Source organism: Bubalus kerabau, chromosome 11 (genome assembly GCF_029407905.1).
Source record: "Bubalus kerabau isolate K-KA32 ecotype Philippines breed swamp buffalo chromosome 11, PCC_UOA_SB_1v2, whole genome shotgun sequence".
Lineage (NCBI taxonomy): Eukaryota > Metazoa > Chordata > Mammalia > Artiodactyla > Bovidae > Bubalus > Bubalus kerabau.
Genome location: NC_073634.1, coordinates 76692272 through 76711464, shown reverse-complemented (window position 1 = coordinate 76711464; position 19193 = coordinate 76692272). Strand labels below are relative to the sequence as shown.

The window sequence follows — 19193 nt, the reverse complement described above, 5'->3', positions numbered from 1 at the left end:
ATAAAAGATACAGGATTATGAAGGTTGAATGAAATTTGGCAGGTTTTGTCTCTCAGAAAATTTTTCCATTTCATCTAAGCTGTTGAATTTCTTTATAAAGTGATGAAGGAAATATTATGGATATCTTTTTAATTATGTAGAATCTATAATGAGGTCACTTCTCTCATTCTTTTTTTCAAGTTTATTTATTTTTTATTGAAGGATAATTCCTTTACAGAATTTTGCTGTTCTCTGTCAAACCTCAACACGAATCAGCCATGCTGCTGCTGCTGCTAAGTCACTTCAGTCGTGTCCAACTCTGTGCGACCCCAAAGACGGCAGCCCACCAGGCTCCCCCGTCCCTGGGATTCTCCAGGTAAGAAAGTGAAGAGTGAAAGTGAAGTCGCTCAGTCGTGTCCGACTCTCAGCGACCCCATGGACTGCAGCCTACCAGGCTCCTCCGTCCATGGGATTTTCCAGGCAAGAGTACTGGAGTGGGTTGCCATTGCCTTCTCTGTGACTCAGCCATAGGTATACATATATTCCCCCCTTTTTGAATATGAATCAGCCATAGGTATACATATATCCCCTCCCTTTTGAAACTCCCTCCCATCTCCCTCCCCATCCCACCCCTCTAGGTTGATACAGAGGCCCTGTTTGAGTTCCCTGAGACATAAAGCAAATTCCCGATGGCTATCTATTTTACATATGGTAACGTAAGTTTCCATGTTGCTCTTTCCATACATCTCACCCTCTCCTCCCCTCTCCCCATGTCCATAAGTCTATTCTCTATGTCTGTTTCTCCACTGCTGCCCCGTAAATTAATTCTTCAGTACCATTTTTCTAGATTCCGTATATATGTGTATAGAATATGGTATTTATCTTTCTCTTTCTGACTCATTTCACTCTCTATAATAGGTTCTAGGCTCATGCACCTCATTAGAAATAACTCAAATGCATTCCTTTTTATGGCTGAATAATATTCCATTGTGTATATGTACCACAATTTCTTTATCCATTCAATCTAGGTTGCTTCTATGTTCTAGCTATTGTAAATAGTGCTGTAATGAACAATGGGATACATGTTTCTCCTTCAATTTTGGTTTCCTCAAGGTGTATGCCTAGGAGTGGGATTGCTGGGTCATATGGTGGTTTTATTCCTAGTTTTTTAAGGAATCTCCATACTGTCTTCCATAGTGGCTGTATCAATTTACATTTCCACCAACAGTACAAGCACGTTCCTTTTCTCCACACCCTCTCCAGCATTTATTGTTTGTAGACATTTTGATGAGGGTTAAAAGAAAGGTCCTTTTAACCAAAGAGAACAGGTCTTACTTTAACCTTATCTTGATCTCTAAGATTATTTTAAGTGGTAAAATAAGAACCTCTCTCCAAAAGCTAATAAAAAATTACAGATTTTTACAATCTGAGTAAACTTTAATTGCCTTCCAAAGTTTCAGTAAGATCATATCAAAGTCATGTCAGATAAACAAGTAAGGTCTGACAATGTGACCCTGAATCAGAGAGAGACAAGAAACTTCTCAAATTTAACCTAATTTAATTTTAATTCACAACTGGGCCCTGTACTCCAGAAGCACAACATATCAGTAGAGTTAGTCCCCCCAACACTGGAATATGCCGGGTACTAAGGGTATACAATCCTAGACCTTAAGAAGTTGATGGTGTAAAGGAGGTGTTTATGATCTTCAAGAAATCCGGGTTCAATATATACTCAAGAAATCCTTAAAGGAGAGAGCACTTTACTGTGTGCCCAAATGACTAATAAAATGACAAAAGCTGGGAATTTCCTGGAGGCCCAGTGGTTAAGACTCTGTGCTTCCAATGCACGGGTTCAACACTTGATTGGGAAACTAAAATAGCACAAAAGATAGAAAACAAAAAGGCAAAACAAAATTACACACACACAAAAAAACAAGAGCTAAAAGACCCTAAATAAGCCTGGAGAAGGAAATGGCAGCCCACTCCAGTATTCCTGCCTGGGAAATCCCATGGACAGAGTAGCCTGGTGGGCCACAGTCCAGAGGGTCACAAAGAGACAGACATGACTTAGTGACTAAACTGTTACCATGTCATACACCTGAAACTAATATTGTAAATCAACTATACCTCAATAAAAGATCATGTTAAAAGAAAAAGAACCTAAGTAAGGAAAGAAGAGATTCATATGAGTTAGCTGCCTCTGTGGTTCAAAGGTTTCAAGAATGGAGCAGAATTCAAGTTTGGCCCATGGATATATAAAGTGTGGAAAGTATGGAAGGGGCAAGAAGGGCATTCAGGAAAAGGGGTTATTGGGCTAGGACATCCTGAGCCAGCTCAGAGATATGGGGAAAGATAAAAGTTTTAAAGAGTAGGAAGGAGGCCTACTTCCCTTGTGGCTTGGGAAGGAGGCCTGGCCAAAGTGGAGGTTTTATCCTGCAAAATTCCACAGTAGAAGATAAGATTCAAAAGTAAGGTGGGTCCCGATTACACAGGGCCTTGAATTCCAGCTTGAGGAGTGCCGCCTTAAATCTATAGGCAGTGGAGTTTTGTAGATTTTAAAATACGGAAGTAATATGACAAAGGCATATTCAAGAAGATTGATTTATCAACCCTGTACAAAGAATTGAGGTTTAAGGAGAATGGTAAAGGGCTAATTTAATAGGTGCTAAACACAGACAGTAGTCAAAAGTGAACAAGACCTATAAAGGACCTAAGAAACATTCAAATTATCCTCAACTGCAACCAGATCACAGTATATACATTCTATTAAGAAATTCAACTCAGGGAAATAAACTTCTGAGGCTCAAAATCTGCAAGAAATTATGCTACAAGTGTACCCCAGGTTTAGCTAGGGGAGAGATGAATCTCAAAGAAAAGCAGATTTCCCCAGTATTAATAAGAATGATTACTCTTCAAGGATTTCTTAGTAATCATAATGAATTGGAGGATTATGGCTTCCAACCCCAAAATATTGATATTATTAGCTCTAGCTCTGTAAAAACACAAGAAAAAGACCTGCCTCATCCTCACATACTGATATAATTTCTTGTATAGCCTGAATGCTTCATGAAGATCACTGCTATTAGTAAGTTGTGAGCATATACACATGCATTTGTTCATTCCACAAATAGCTATTTAAGGTCTGCTATTTGCCAGGCCCATTCTATACCCTGGAGATACGGCAGGAAACAAAATAAAGCTTTTGTTTTCAAAGGGCTTACCATCTAGTGGAGTATAGATTATAAACAGATACAAAAACGTGTAATGTCACATAACCGTGCCACGAGGGAACTAGAACGAGGCAACGGGAGAGAGTGATGGTAGTGGTACTGTAGAGACAGTCAGGATGAGTCTCTCTGAGGAGCTCACACTTAAGGAGAGATCTGAATGAAGTAAAGGAATGAGGCATGTGAACATCAGGACGAGGAGCACTCTGGGCAAACAAAACAGCAGCTGCAAAGTATGTCAGGAACATACGTGTCGTTTTCAAGGAACAACAAAACCAGAGTAAGAAAAAAGTACAGAGCCCAACGGGAAAGTGGTTGGAAATGAAGTCAAGGAGGCTGCCAGGAGCCAGAGCTTATGGGACCTTGTAGACTACTGGAGAGACTTTCGCTTTTAAGTGTCATGGGAAGTCACTGAAGAGACAAGGACAAACAAACAAGAACTGGGTTACACTGTGCAAAGTGAAAGTGAAAGCCACTCAGTCGTGTCCAGCTCTTTGTCACCCCATGGACTATACACATACAGTCTATGGGATTCTCCAGGCCACAATACAGGAGTGGGTAGCCTTTCCCTTCTCCAGGGGATCTTTCCAACCCAGGGATCAAACCCAGGTCTCCTGCATTGCAGGTGGATTCTTTACCAGCTGAGCCACAAGGGAAGCCCACATTATAGAACAGGTATAATAAGAAACCAATTCATAGATACTTAGAGTTCTGAATTTTCTTTACAAACATCTAATACCCTTTCAGAAACAGGTGATTTGTACTAAATACTTACACAAAAGACTCATGTTTAAAAAAACAATCTCAAAAGGATTTTTCATTAACAGTAGCATTAAATCAGGAGGTAAAAGTGAATTGAACCAAAGGGACTATACCGATGGTTGTGGGCACTGTTAAGGATTTGTTAAACATATAAAGTGAGTGTGCTCTAGACAAGATTAGCCACTCAAAAGCAAACACAGAAGACAACAAAAAAACCCCCAAAAAACCTACCAACCAACAAATAAAGGACTACGGAGAAGAGGGGTAAGTACGGGGAGAAGGGAAACAGAGGAAGAAAACTGATCTACAGATTTAATGGACTCCCTAACAAAATCTCAGCAGGATTTTTGGTTAAAAATGACAGTTGTACCCTGAAATTTAAAAGGATCTACAATTGCAGAGACATTATTTTGCAAACAAAGGTCCGTCTAGTCAAGGCTATGGTTTTTCCTGTGGTCATGTATGGATGTGAGAGTTGGACTGTGAAGAAAGCTGAGTGCCGAAGCATTGATGCTTTTGAACTGTGGTGTTGGAGAAGACTCTTGAGAGTCCCTTGGACTGCAAGGAGGTCCAACCAGTCCATTCTGAAGGAGATCAGTCCTGTGTGTTCACTGGAAGGACTGATGCTAAAGCTGAAACTCCAGTACTTTGACCACCTCATGAGAAGAGTTGACTCATTGGAAAAGACTCTGATGCTGGGAGGGATTGGGGGCAGGAGGAGAAGGGGATGACAGAGGATGAGATGGCTGGATGGCATCACCGACTCAATGGACCTGAGTTTGAGTAGACTCCAGGAGTTGGTGATGGACAGGGAGGCCTGGCATGCTGTGATTCATGGGGTCGCAAAGAGTCAGACATGACTGAGCGACTGAACTGAACAACTGCCAAAATAATTTTGAAAAAGAGGACAATTTACACTATCCTAAATCAAAACTCACTATTAAGTTACAGCATTCAAGATCAAGTAGTACTGGCATAAAAACAGATATAATGAAATAGAACTGAGGGTCTAGAAATAAATCCTTAAATTTAGAGTGAACTGATTTTGACAAAGATGCAAAGGACAGCCTTTCCACAAATAGCACTCATATAATTACCTAATTAAATGATAATTAAGTTCACATGCAAAAACGGGATTTACCTTAAATCATACACAAAAATTATTTCAAAATTAACACAAAAATGGATTACAGACTGAAATGTAGGGTTGTTGGCTTAAAGCTCACCATTCAGAAAACGAAGATCATGGCATCTAGTCCCATCATTTCATGGGAAATAGATGGGGAAACAGTGGAAACAGTGTCAGACTTTATTTTTTGAGGCTCCAAAATCACTGCAGATGGTGACTGCAGCCATGAAAAGATGCTTACTCCTTGGAAGGAAAGTTATGACCAACCTAGGTAGCATATTAAAAAGCAGAGACATAACTTTGCCAACAAAGGTCTGTCTGGTCAAGGCTATGGTTTTTCCAGTGGTCATGTATGGATGTGAGAGTTGGACTGTGAAGAAAGCTGAGCACCAAAGAATTGATGCTTTTGAACTGTGGTGTTGGAGAAGACTCTTGAGAGTCCCTTGGACTGCAAGGAGATCCAATCAGTCCATCCTAAAGGAGATCAGTCCTGTGTGTTCACTGGAAGGACTGATGCTAAAGCTGAAACTCCACTACTTTGGCACCTCATGCAAAGAATTGATTCATTGGAAAAGTACCTGATGCTGGGAGGGATTGGGGGCAGGAGGAGAAGGGGACAACAGAGGATGAGATGGCATCACTGACTCGATGGACATGAGTTTGAGTGGATTCCGGGAGTTGGTGATGGATAGGGAGGCCTGGCATGCTGTGATTCAGGGGGTCGCAAGGAGTTGGACACAACTGAGCGACTAAACTGAACTGAACTGAAACTACAAAACTTCTAGATGAAAGCATATGAGAAAATCATTGTGTTCCTGGGTTAGGCAAAGGTTTCCTAGATATGACAGAAGAATAATCCATAAAAGAAAAAAATTGATAAAGTGGCCTCCCTTAAAATGAAAATGTTTGCTTTTCAAAAGATTGTTAAGGAAATGAAAAGATAAGACAGACTGGAAAAAATTACCTGCAGATTATATATCTGACAGAGAACTTGTGTCCAGTATATATAAAGAACTCTGGTTATTTATTTATTTATTTTAATTCAAGATACACTTATTTGCTGGAGACAGTGAATTCTTGCCTGGAGAATCCCAGGGACGGGGGAGCCTGTTGGGCTGCCGTCTATGGGGTCGCACAGAGTCGGACACGACTGAACCAACTTAGCAGCAGCAGCAGCCTAGTGCCAGTAAAGTTGCTCAGTCGTGTCCGACTCTTTGCGATCCCATGGACTGTAGCCTCCCAGGCTCCTCCATCCATGGAATTTTCCTGGCAAGAGTACTGGAGTGGGTTGCCATTTCCTTCTCCAAGGAACTCTGAAACTTCTAAGAAGACAACAACCAACCAGTTATTAAATGAGTGAGAGAAACTGTCACAGACCAGAGAAGCCTAAGGAGGCATGGGGAATAAATTTAATGGTACCCTGGATGGAAACGTGGAACAGAAAAAGGTCATTAGGAAAAAAAAGACTAATGAAATCCCAATAAAGCATGCAATTCAATTAATAATAATAATATCAATATTGGTTCATTTGTAAAATGCTAACAGGAACTGTGCCCAGGGTGTATGGGAACTCATCCTATCTTAGCTACACTTCTGTAAATCTAAAACTCCCCTAAAAAAAGATTATTTAAATCACCTTTTTAAATGGTGAAAGATATAAATAGATAATTTTAGAAAGAAAATATATGAACGGTTTATTAGTACACGAAAAGGTGTTCAACATCTTTAGTCATTGGGGAAATGCAAATTAAAACCACAATAAGGTACCACAACTCACTGCCTAGGATGGCTTTAAGTTCAAAAGACTGACAATGTACCCAGTGCGCTGGTAAGACTGTGGAGACACTGGAGCTCTCAGATCTGCTGGCGGGGCTGTAACAGGTACAGCCACTTTCAAAACCAGTTCAGCAGTTTCTTAAAATGTTAAACATATGCTTACCCTCTATGACCCCGCAATTCTACTCCTAGGTACCTACCCAAGAGACATATGAAAACATATGTCCACACAAAGACACAGATGTTCAGAGCAGGATTATTCACGAGAGTCAAAAACTGTAAATGAGCCAAGCATCCATCAGCAGGTGAAAGGATAAACGAACATGGCACATTCATAATATAATGGAATATTTCAGTTTATACTGAAAATGTATAAACACTGATACTTGCTACAATATGGATAAGCCTCAAAAATATTATGTTAAGTGAAAGAAACCAGAGACAGAAAACTACATATGATTCTGTTCATATAAAACTTCTAGAAAAGGCAAACTGTATAAACAGGAAGTATATCAGTGGCTACCTTGGGGCTACAGGTGGCAGCTGGGATTGACTACAAATGGGTGTAAGCAAACGTTTTCAGATCATGAAAATGTTCTAAAACGGGATGGTGGTGATGGGTGCAAAACTATATCCATTTACTAAAAATCATTTAACTGTCACAGTGGGTGACTTTCATGACATGTAAATTATACCTCAATAAAATTGTTAAAAAAAAAAAAAACCAAATCAAAACCACAATATTCTATTACCTCATACCCATTGTTGCTGCTGCTGCTGCTAAGTTGCTTCAGTCGTGTCCGACTCTGTGCGACCCTACAGACGGCAGCCCACCAGGCTCCCCTGTCCCTGGGATTCTCCAGGCAAGAACACTGGAGTGGGTTGCCATTTCCTTCTCCAGTGAATGAAAGTGAAAAGTTAAAGAAGTTGCTCAGTCATGTCTGACTCTTAGCGACCCCATGGACTGCAGCCTACCAGGCTCCTCCATCCATAGGCTAACTTTAAAAAAAAAAAAAACTACCCAAAAAATAAGAAGTGTGGATAAGGATGTGGAGAAATTGGAACCCTCATATTTTGTTCATGGGATTGTAAAATGGTGCAACTACTGTGGAAAACAGTATGGAAGCTCCTCAAAAATTAAACACGGAATTACCATATCATCTGGCAATCCCACCTCTGGATATATAACCCAAAGAACTGAAAGCAGGGTCTCAAAGACAAATTTATACACCCATCTTCACAGCATTAATCAGAACAGCCAAAAGGTAGAAGAAACCTAAATATCTGTTGGCAAAGGAATGAACAAACAAAATTTGATATTTACACACAATGGAACATTATTCAGCCTTAAAAAGGAAGGAAATCCTGACACATGTTACAACATGCATGAACCATGAGGATGTCATGCTACGTGAAATAAGACAGTCACACAAAGGCAAATATGATTCTAATTCTATGAGGTATCCAGATATCTAAGGTACTCAAATTCACAGAATCCAGGGGCTCTTGATAAAAGAGGAGTTGATGTTTAATGGATATGTTGTTTCAGATTTGCAAGTTGAGAAAGTTCTGGAGATCTGCTTCATAATAATGTAAATATAGTTAACACTACTGAGCTGTGCATTGAAAAGCAGTTAAGATGGTAAATTTTATGTTACCTATATTTTACCATAATGAAAAAAAGAAAACTGATGAACTGTGCTTGGGCAATGTTAGAGTTTAAAAACAGAGGATTTTATGGCAGTACAATGGTAAACAGAGTGAGAAAAATCCCAAGGGATGGGTGACACTGAGCAGGTCAAAGTCACAACCACTTATAAGTGATTATCCTCGTAGGATTAAACCTTGAGTATTGCTGTATTAAATAAAGCTATTTCTCCTTACTGCATCATAATCAATCACCATACTTGCTGTTCATGTGACCATCCCTGTCTATCAAACACACACAGGAAGTACACATATATACTCACATGTGTGGGTTTGTGAGTATATGCAAGACTTTCCGTCCCCAAAACACACACAGACACACACACACACAGACACACACACACACACACTGAGGCTCAGGCAAGCACTTTTTCCTATTTCCGGGACTATCTGACATGACACATGACCCTTGGTACCAGTGCTCTCTGTGCTCCCTCTTTCTTCTCTGGAGAGAGACACTTCCAGGGCCAGCGACCCAAAGCCCAGAAGAGAAAGATACTCTGGGACGTTTAGCCTGAAATGGAGCCAAACAGACAACACCAAAACCAGAACTGAGCGAAGCTCAAGGGGCTAAGAGAATCTGGTGTTCCTCAGCTGCGTGGCTTTCAAACTCATCCCAGCAAAATGCAAGGCAGAATTAGTGTCAGATGAGCTGTGACCTGAGAACCATAAGAGCCTTCACATTCTAGGCTATCTAAATAGAATAAAAACCAGCTTTTTCTTTTCTGAAAAGGTCAAATTAGATAGACCTGAAATTTTAGGTGTCTGATGGCCCACTTATGAGCAGATTACATCACCATGCCTAGATTTTTTTTCCAAATCATTACAGCAAAATGCAAGATAGAATTAATACCAGATGAACTATGATCTAAGAGTCAAAGTATAAGACTTGCATGTTGGAAACAGCTCAAAATTAAAACCTTCCAAATAGGTTCAGCCTCAGGAGACCAAGATACCCAGAATGATCTGATGATATTCCTTTCAAGTGACCAGAACATCAGATTCACCTAAGAATCTATAAAGCAACCTCTTGCCAGTTTCTCCAAATAAGACTCTCCCCAGCACCAAGCACAGAGCCCCACTCATAATTCACATTCAGCAAATACTTGTGGAAGAAAGTGGTTTCAATCCAGATCACTTATCAATATCATAAATTCTATAACTTATTTTGGAATATAGCAAAGGCAGTTAATAACTCTCATTGAAAAAAATGAAATTTGGCTCATAAAAAAAGTTGCAAAGACTGAAGCATTTGGTTCGGCACAGGACAGTTAGCCAGAAGCACTCCTGTCACAAAAGTCATTTCAATTCCAAATTCATCCATCATTGTAAAAGATGTGTCAGAAATATGTGCTTAAAACTAAACAACATAAATAAGAAGTTAGACTTGTTTTTTTCATAGGGTTACAGATAGTCTTACATTATCCCTGGTCTGGTGAATTTCTACTAATCTACTTAAAGTCATTATGAATAAGAACAAAACTGGCAGAACTTTCACATTATACTAAAAAGTTTGCAAACACTGAAAGCACCAGATGTTTGATGCATAATTGTCAAACTTCAAAAAAACAAAAAATGACAACAAAAAAATAAGCTATGACCTGTATATGAATACAAGTATAGATTCAATATAAGAATAAACTATATATAGAAAAACAACAGAGGGGACAGGCTTGATTAAATCAAGGTAATGTATGGATGTGAGAGTTGGACTATGAAGAAAGCTGAGCGCCAAAGAATGGATGCTTTTGAAGTGTGGTGTTGGAGAAGACTCTTGAGAGTCCCTTGGACTGCAAGGAGATCCAACCAGTCCATTCTGAAGGAGATCAGCCCTGGGATTTCTTTGGAAGGAATGACGCTAAAGCTGAAACTCCAGTACTTTGGCCACCTCATGCGAAGAGTTGACTCATTGGAAAAGACTCTGATGCTGGGAGGGATTCGGGGCAGGAGGAGAAGGGGACGACAGAGGATGAGATGGCTGGATGGCATCACCGACTCGATGGACGTGAGTCTGAGTGAACTCTGGGAGTTGGTGATGGACAGGGAGGCCTGGTGTGCTGCAATTCATGGGGTCGCAAAGAGTTGGACACGACTGAGTGACTGAACTGAATTGAACTGAATGCTCATATATATAGACTAAGTCAGTATTAAACAGAAGAGGGGTTAAAATAGGACAATTAGGAGCCATATTAAAGTGTTATTTTAATTAAAATCTAGCAGTTTTTTTAATTGTCTAGGTTAATTCTGTTTTGATAAAGGGTGTGGAAAAAACTGGTTGGTTTAGCTGTTCAAACATGCTACATATTTATATATATAGATAGCAAGAAACAGTAAAAAGGTAGACTGGTTTCTAGGTAACAAACTATCCAAATGCTTTAACAGAAGACGTTACCAAATTAACCTTTACACTTGGGTGGGAAAAAAAAAACCTGGACCATCAAACCAAAGAATATAATGAGCCTGCAGAAAAAAAGAAAAACAAGAAGCACAAACTGCCCTAAATTTGCAGTTTTTATCAACTCCTTTAAGAGTAGCAGTTGGCAATTTTTTCTGTGCAGAGCCAGATAAAAGGTATTTTTAGGCTTTGAGGGTCATACAATTTCAGTCACAGAGACTCAATTTTGCCACTGTAGGCTGGAAGCAGCCATAGACAATTCGTAAATGAATCAGTGGGCTTCCCTGGTGGCTCAGTGGTAAAGAATCCGCCTGCCAATCCAGAAGGCGCAGGAGACGTGGGTTTGACCCCTGGGTCAGGAGGATCCCGTGGAGAAGGAAATGGCAACCCACTCCAGTATTCTTGATTGGGAAATGTATGGACAGAGCAGCCTGGCGGGCTACATACAGTTCATGGGGTTGAAAAGAGTTGGACATGATTTAACAACTAAACAACAACAATAAAATGAATTAGCATGGCTGTGTCCCAATAAAAGTTTATTTATGGACACTGAAATTTGAATTTCATATAACTTTCACAAAATATTCTTCTTTTTATTTCTCTTCAACTATTCATTCAAAAATATTTTTTAAAAATTCTTAAAAAAACATGGGCCGTACAAAAACAGATGACAGGCTAGATTTAGCCTGTGGGCTGTAGTCTGCCGACTGCTGTTTAAGACAATAGATTAGTCACAGGTTATCCAGTGGGAAACCAGTCCTGCCCTTCCCTGCTGGAATTTAGAGGAACAAACCTACCAAGCCAACATCAGAAGTTTTGCTTTCTCTCAGAAACAAATAACCACAAACTCAAATGTAATGGTGATGAACTACTAATTAAAGAAATTAGATATAAGAATTATGTGGTTAGATAATTAGATGCTAAGCATCAGCCAACTGCTTGAATTAGGCTAGCACGAAGTTTATCAGAGACATCAAGGACTAGAAGTTTCACAAAAATGTTCTGACCAAAAGAAACAACTAATTTCTCTCAAAGACTTAGAAGGAAACTTGCTACTGCGCTAATGATAAATAAATTGTTTGAGATTTATTTGAAAAATCTTGTTTACTTAATATTCTCAACTCGCCAGAAAAGAAATACAATGGCCCCACTGAGGAAATAAGCCTGACATCTAGTGGAAGTCTTGGGAACTGCAGGTATGTGACCTATGCTATTTACTGAAGGAAAAACAGAAGGGGCAAGGTGTAGATGTTTAGTGTCACTCAGTAATTCAATGCATTTTAAACAACTACCATGTTCCAGGTACTATTTTAGGCACTGAGAACTCAGTGAAGAACAAAGAAGACTGCTCCAGTCTTTGTGGAATGCACATTTTTATGACAGGACCTACTTTATTCTGAAAGTTTAGAATACAGTATTTACAGCATCCTAACCTCTTAGAAGCACTTTCAGACACATTATCCTTAAACAATATCCTGAGATAATTAAGATGAGTTGTATTATCACCACTTTACAGAAAAGCAAATTGATGTCTCTTGCGTTTTAGTCTAGTTTTCCTTCTGTCACATTACACTGCTCCCTCCTATTTTCCAAGCAACCAAGTTACAGCTACTCAATGTTCTTTCTTGATTCTAAACCTAACCACGGGGTTCAAACAATGGTTCCATTACCATGTTTCTACAGTAACAATTTCTTACTGGGTCAGCATGTTAGAAAACTAGGAAAGAGTAGGCAAGGAGTTAGAGAGCCCCAGACTTTGGTCCCAACTCCAGCACTTTGATGTTGTGTGATCTCGGGCAGGGCACACAACCTCTCTGATTCTGTTTACTTATATGTAACAGGTTAATGCCATATGCGGTGCAAAGGCTGCTGTGAGGCTTAAATGAAGAAAAGTACATGAAAGAGGCGAACAAAGAGCTCGGAACACTGGGTGCTCAATAAATATCCAATCTTGAATCTCAAATTTGTGATCATCTGAGAATCTCTCTCCTATGCCAACAATGAAACATATGCAATTAACATTAAAATAAACTTAATCTCAATTTCTGTCCCAAATTTCCACTGGAGTTTTCATTTTATTTCTCGGCATTTAATGGTAAAACCTAAGTTTTTTTTTTTTTTTAATGTTTACAAACTTTTCTCCATCTCCATTACTACCATGACAATCCAAACCAGCATGATCTCTCAGCTGGTCCATGAAAAAACAAAACCCTTCAATCTGGGGTAATGTCCCAAATCTCAGGGGGCCTTTGCCTGCCTCTGTAGCCTTCCTCTTGCTCGCTGTTCTCCTGCTCCCCCTCTGCTGGAAATGCTCCTCCCTCTGCCTTCCATGTACCTAATCTCTATTTATCTTTCAGGCTTCACTGTAAATGTTATTCTTCACAAAACCCTTTCTTAACCTACCAACAAGATAAAGACAGGCCATAAGGGAAAGACATCCTGTTAGAGAATTACTGTATATATTAGGACTAATGTGTGATTTATACAAATTTTATTTCTCAGAGATTTCAAGGTGAGTATCAATTGTCAAAAGGAAGGCACAATTAAAATTGCAACAGAGTCAACAGGAAAATAATAGGGGTGGAACAAATGGTTCTCTGTTTTGAAAAAAATAAACCTAAATGCCTAGCAAAATCTCTCATGGCAGCAACATCAAAAAAGGAAAAAAATACAGAAATAAGAAATTTACTGACAGGTATTTTTATAATTTTGAAGTGAGAACATTAATTTTAAATATAAAATGAAAGCCAGAAAACATACAGAAAAAAATCTGACCATTTTAAACTAAAACTTCAGTAAGACACTTTATTTTCTACTCTGAGAAGGAGAAATAGAGATACATGCATTCTAACATGCCCCCTCTCTCTCAAAAATTGTGAGCAAATAAGCATGCTATGTAAGAAATAACTATAAAGTGTGAATCTACTTGCAAAATGTTTAATTAGTGGCCAAGGGAAAGGTTCAAGTATACTGGTCATCCAGTCCCTTAGATCCTATTCCCAACTCTCAACCCCCTTGGAAGACAGCATTCATTCAAACCAGGATGACTGATTAGGAGTAAAACAAATATAAACAATCTAACTGTTTGAAAATAATACCTACAATGTGTAAAGACACCTGAAGTGCAAGAAAATGGTCTTATTCTTCGTCCAAAACAGGACTCTTCTAAATTAATACAGTAAAACAATGATTAAAATAATCATAATCTTGTCCAAATAAATATTTTACTGACTTTAAGCTTTTAAATGCAGGAGCTACCCTCATTCTTACCTTCATGCAAAACAGCAACCTTTTCCTTTTCCTGATCACAATTCTAAATGTATAGCAGCCCACCCCTCACAGCTTTCTCATCTTTTGAGTTATGTATACTTGTAACTCTTTCCTCAGGAAGCCAGCTAGAAACACTGCATGTTTATAAAACTGGTTTCCTCATTGTCATTCAAACTGATTTGTATATAACAAAGTACTGTGTGACTACCACTTGCACCTTGCATAGTACCTGGAAGGTCCTCAATAAATATCTGCTAAATGAATGGAAAATTTAAATTTCAGCAAGCAGTAAGAATTGCTATTCACAGGGGATGGGATGATTTGAGCTCTGCCGTGACCTAGATGGGAGGGAAATCGGAGAAAGAGGGGACATATACATACATATAACTTGGAGCATAATAAAAATTTGATCTTATACTAAACAAGCATGTCTCAACAATTTGACAGAACTGAATAATAAAGATTTTTCAGACCAAAATGAAATTAAATTAGAAATTAATAACAAAAAGGCAACTAGAAAACCCTCATATATTTGGAAATTAAGACATTCATTATACTTCTCAAAGAAGAAATCCTAACAACTTAGAAAATATTTATAACTAAACAATAAAAAATGACATAACAAAATTTGGACATTACTCAGGGAGTGTTCAGAGACATGTATAGCCTTGAATGCTTACATTGCGGGGGTGGGGGACTTGAAACGAGTAAGCTAGTGTGTTAGTCACTCAGTCGTATCCGACTCATTACGACCCTATGACCTGTAGCCCACCAGGCTTCTCTGTCCTTGGAATTCCCCAGGCAAGAAAACTGGAGTGGGTAGCCATTCCCGTCTCCAGGGGATCTTCCTGAAACAGGGATGGAACCCGGGTCTCCTGCACTGCAAGCAGATTCTTTACCATCTGAGCCACCAGGGAAGCCCAGGAGTAAGTGAACCATATCTTAAAATAAGTTAGGAAAAGAGAAGCAAAATAAACCCAAACAAGCTTTAACACAAGAAATAATAAAGATAAGAAATAAATGAAAAAAATTAAATATAATACATATAACAAAAGAATAATAAAAACCAAAAGGTGGTCTTCTGGAAGCCTACCAGATTGGACAAATCTATGGCAAGATTTTTCAAGGAAAAAAACAAAAATATGTGAGAGTAGGGATGAAAAAGATATTAGCACAAATATCATTGATAAAATATTATAAACTTTGTGACAATAACTTAAAAAATTAAGATGGAATTGACAAATCCCTACAGCTATAAAATGTTCCAAAATGACTTGTAAAGGAATACAAAATGAAAATAGTCTTATAACTGCTTTTTAAAGTGGAATTAACAGTTAAAAAATCTTTCCACAAAGAAGGGTTTAAGCACAGACAGCTGCACTGGTGAGTTTTACCAAAAACCAGGAGCAAATAATTCCAATCTTAAACAAGCTCTTCCAAAAAAATAAAAAAAGAGAATGCTCCTCGACTTTCTAAGATAACAAACTGACCAAATTTTATCCTAAAAACAAAACCAAAAAATCAAGAGAAATAACAGGACAACTTAACTCATAAACATAGAAAAAAAATCTAAACAAAATATTAGTAAGTGAAATCTAGCAGTGTATTAAAAGGAGGGTCAACTTATGTTTAATCCAGGAATGTAGGGTTCTTTCAAAAAATTAATGCAATTCAAAAAAAATTAATGTAATTCACTATATTAATAGAATAAAGAAACTCAGGCTATCATATTAATGCAGAAAGTCTTTGATAAAATTTGACATCATTCATGACAAAAAGAAAGCACTCTTAGCAAAATAGGAATAAAAGGGAACCTCTTTTATCTGATAAACAGCTCTACAAAAAACCTACATCAAAGAATATACTAAAGTGGATGCTGAAAGCACTAGCTTTGGTATTACTAATAATGCAAGAATGCCTATCAAACCACTTCTATACAACATTGCACTGGAGGAACTAGCCAGGGCAATAAAATGAAAAGAAAAAAGTATGTTTATATTTGAAAGTATAAAGAATGAGAGGGAAGAAAAAAAGCAATCATTATTTGCAGGTGATATAATTATTTACAGAAAAATCCAAAAGAATCTGAGTACAAATTGCTAGAATTACAAGCAAGTTATGCAAGATGACTCTCTAGTGGATTAAAATACAAAAGCAATGTACGTTTCCATATACCAGCAACAGACTGTTAAGAAACATAATTCAAAAAAGATACCATGTGCACGACTGTACACATTTGCCAAAAACCATTGAATTGTACACTTAAAGTGGGAGCATTTTATTGCATCTAAATTATATCTCAAAATAACTGTAGGAAAAAAAGGCACCATTTGCAACAGCAACAACAAATGCAAAGTACACGAGAATTAAACATATACAAGACCTTTCTGAGGAAAAATTATACAGCTTTACTAAATGGCACAAAAGGATATTCAAATAAGTGGGAAGACATAATGCATTCATGGAATGGGAAGACAATATTGTAAAGATGTCTGTTCTCCCAAATTTGATCTTTAGAGTCAATAAATCTCTGATCAAAATTTTATGAGGGACTCAATAAGCTGATTCTCAAATTTATATGAAAGAGCAAAGGGCAAAAATAGACAAGACATCCCTAAAAAAGAAGATGACTTAATCCCTTACAGTAATTAAGATAGCATGATATTGGCATAGTGATAGACATTACGACCACAGGAACAGAATAAAGAGCCCAGAAATCAGGCGTACGTATTTGGAAACTTCATTTATGACAATGATGGCGTTGTAGTTAAGTGGGGAAATGACAGATTACCCAACAAACGGCCTTGAGACAAGTTCTTCAAATGCAAAGAGAGAAAGAGAATTGGATATTCTACACCACACTACACACTAAAAATCTGTTCCAGATGAATTAAAGATATATATAAAAGGGACATCTTTAAAACTTAAAAACAGAGGAAAAAAAACCACTACATTGTTGGAGCAGGCAAGATTCTTTTTTTAATTCAAATAAAAAACACTAACCTAAAAGAGAAAAGGTTAATAAATTTAATCAAACAATGGACTACACACAATAGGTAAAATCCACTATGAAACACAGTGGGAGAAAAGTGTATTCTTTTTCCCCAGGAAGAAGAAAACAATGGAACACTGAAGGAAAAACCACCGCAAAAACAGTACAAGAAAGTCAGTCCAGCTATACAGCCAACAGGCACACTTTTGAGCAATCCGTGGTAAGAAAGAGGATCCCGCTGAGCTCCAACGAGAGCAACGGCACAGGGACCCTGACATTGGACTAAACACAACGGTACCCAGGGTGACAGCGCACAGCTCCACTCGGTCACGAATGGAATTAACTAAAACTGCTGTTATTTGGTTTTCAACTTTTAGACTGAGCCCTTAATAAATCTCAGAAGACTCAGTCATGATCACAGGAAAACAGAACTATTACCAGCTTTGACAATTAAAAGTAATGGCAGAGATGATAGAAGTTAGGAGGCAAAAGAAGGGAGAAGGGGACAGAAGTTACATAGGGGAAGTCAAACGAAGTTATAAGAAATAGAAGTTTAAGAACTACATTCAAGATTACAGAGGTAAATAATTTTTTAAATGGTGATAGAATAATGAAAAGCTGGGATGGGTTGATATGCAGAGCTATAAATGAGGTTGGTCCTCTATACCACAGAAGGAATTCAACATGTCCAAAATGGATAAGCCAAGAAATGGTGCTCTGAATACATTATTTAGCGATATGGAGGTTATCTGTTAGGACTCGTACTGGTCCATGGCCTGTGAGGAACTGGGCTGCGTGGCAGGCGAGCCAGCAAAGCTTCATCTGTATTTACATCCTGAGCTCCCTCCTGCCAGGTCAGCAGCAGCATTAGATTCTCATAGGAGCACAAACCCTCCGTGAACTGTGCGTGTGAGGGATCTGAGTGCAGGAAAGTAAGATCAGGGCTCTCATTGACTCCGAATGATGGGGAGCTGTGTAATTATTCCATTATGTATCACAATGCAGTAATAATAGAAATAAAGTTCACAATAAATATAATGCACATGAATCATTTCAAAACCATGCCCGCTCCACCCTACACCTCGTCCCGTGGAAAAATGGTCTTCCATGAAACTGGTCCCTGTACAGTCTGTGTTTTCTAATTTTCTCTCAATTCAAAAAGAAAAATGAGGTTGATTTTCATTTTCATGTTGTCTAAATTAACTTTAAAATCTCAGTGGTCATTAATTGTTGTAGAGAAAAGATCCTTACTGCTGAAAAGAACACAAATAACAAAGGTGCCCTTGTTAAACCCAGTATAATAGTTACACGTAATGTGTTAATTTTCTGATGGAGACTCCTGTATTACTTAGGCTTCAGGGCTCAGGAGCTAGGTTTCCATGTGGATATTATGGTGATTTAAGGTGCTGAAAGCCTGAAGTATTAAGATCCCCAAAAGTAAAGTAAAAAACACAAGGTTAAACATTCATGTTAGCTGATAGTTCTGACCCGAAAGAATTCAGCAAGGTATCCATTTCAGTATAATGCACATCTCGCTCCAGGTATATACTTACACTATATTTGCAAGGTCAAGTGGTTTCTCTGGTTGCTCAGGAAAAACAGGATGCGGGGGTTCTCTGGTGGGTACACACCCCAAGGATTTACTAATTGCATGGCTCAGCTTCTTTGCAGGGGATTTCTGTGTCAAAGCAGAAAATAAGGAAATAGGAATTGAATTTTCAAAAGAACGAAAAAGAATGTTAACTTAATGACAAGAGCTGTTGAAAATATCTTTTCAAATACATGCTAATCTGAATTATGGTGAACACTACTGAGCCTTGCAGAAAGGAATCTACAGCTGTTCCAAGGCCATTTGTGGCCCTTCGTTTCTGACTCCCGCACTCCCACTATGCAGTCAAACGTTCGTGTCAACGTTCCTTTTGAACATGTCTATGTGCCCCTTTGCGGGAACTGCTT

General features: G+C 38.4%; 1 protein-coding gene across 14 annotated transcripts in view; it reads right to left on the bottom strand.

Annotated features, from left to right (window-relative positions):
* The window catches only part of DTNB (dystrobrevin beta), a 243928-nt gene that overhangs the window by 98182 nt on the left and 126553 nt on the right, over positions 1 to 19193 (bottom strand). For 13 of the 14 annotated variants that reach the window (XM_055540744.1, XM_055540746.1, XM_055540748.1 and 10 more), the window contains one exon: positions 18791 to 18915. In XM_055540744.1, the coding sequence (XP_055396719.1) occupies positions 18791 to 18915 (125 nt within the window). Of the gene's footprint in view, positions 1 to 16285; positions 18156 to 18790; positions 18916 to 19193 lie in introns of those variants that run through there. The other variant, XM_055540755.1, reaches the window with a different exon arrangement.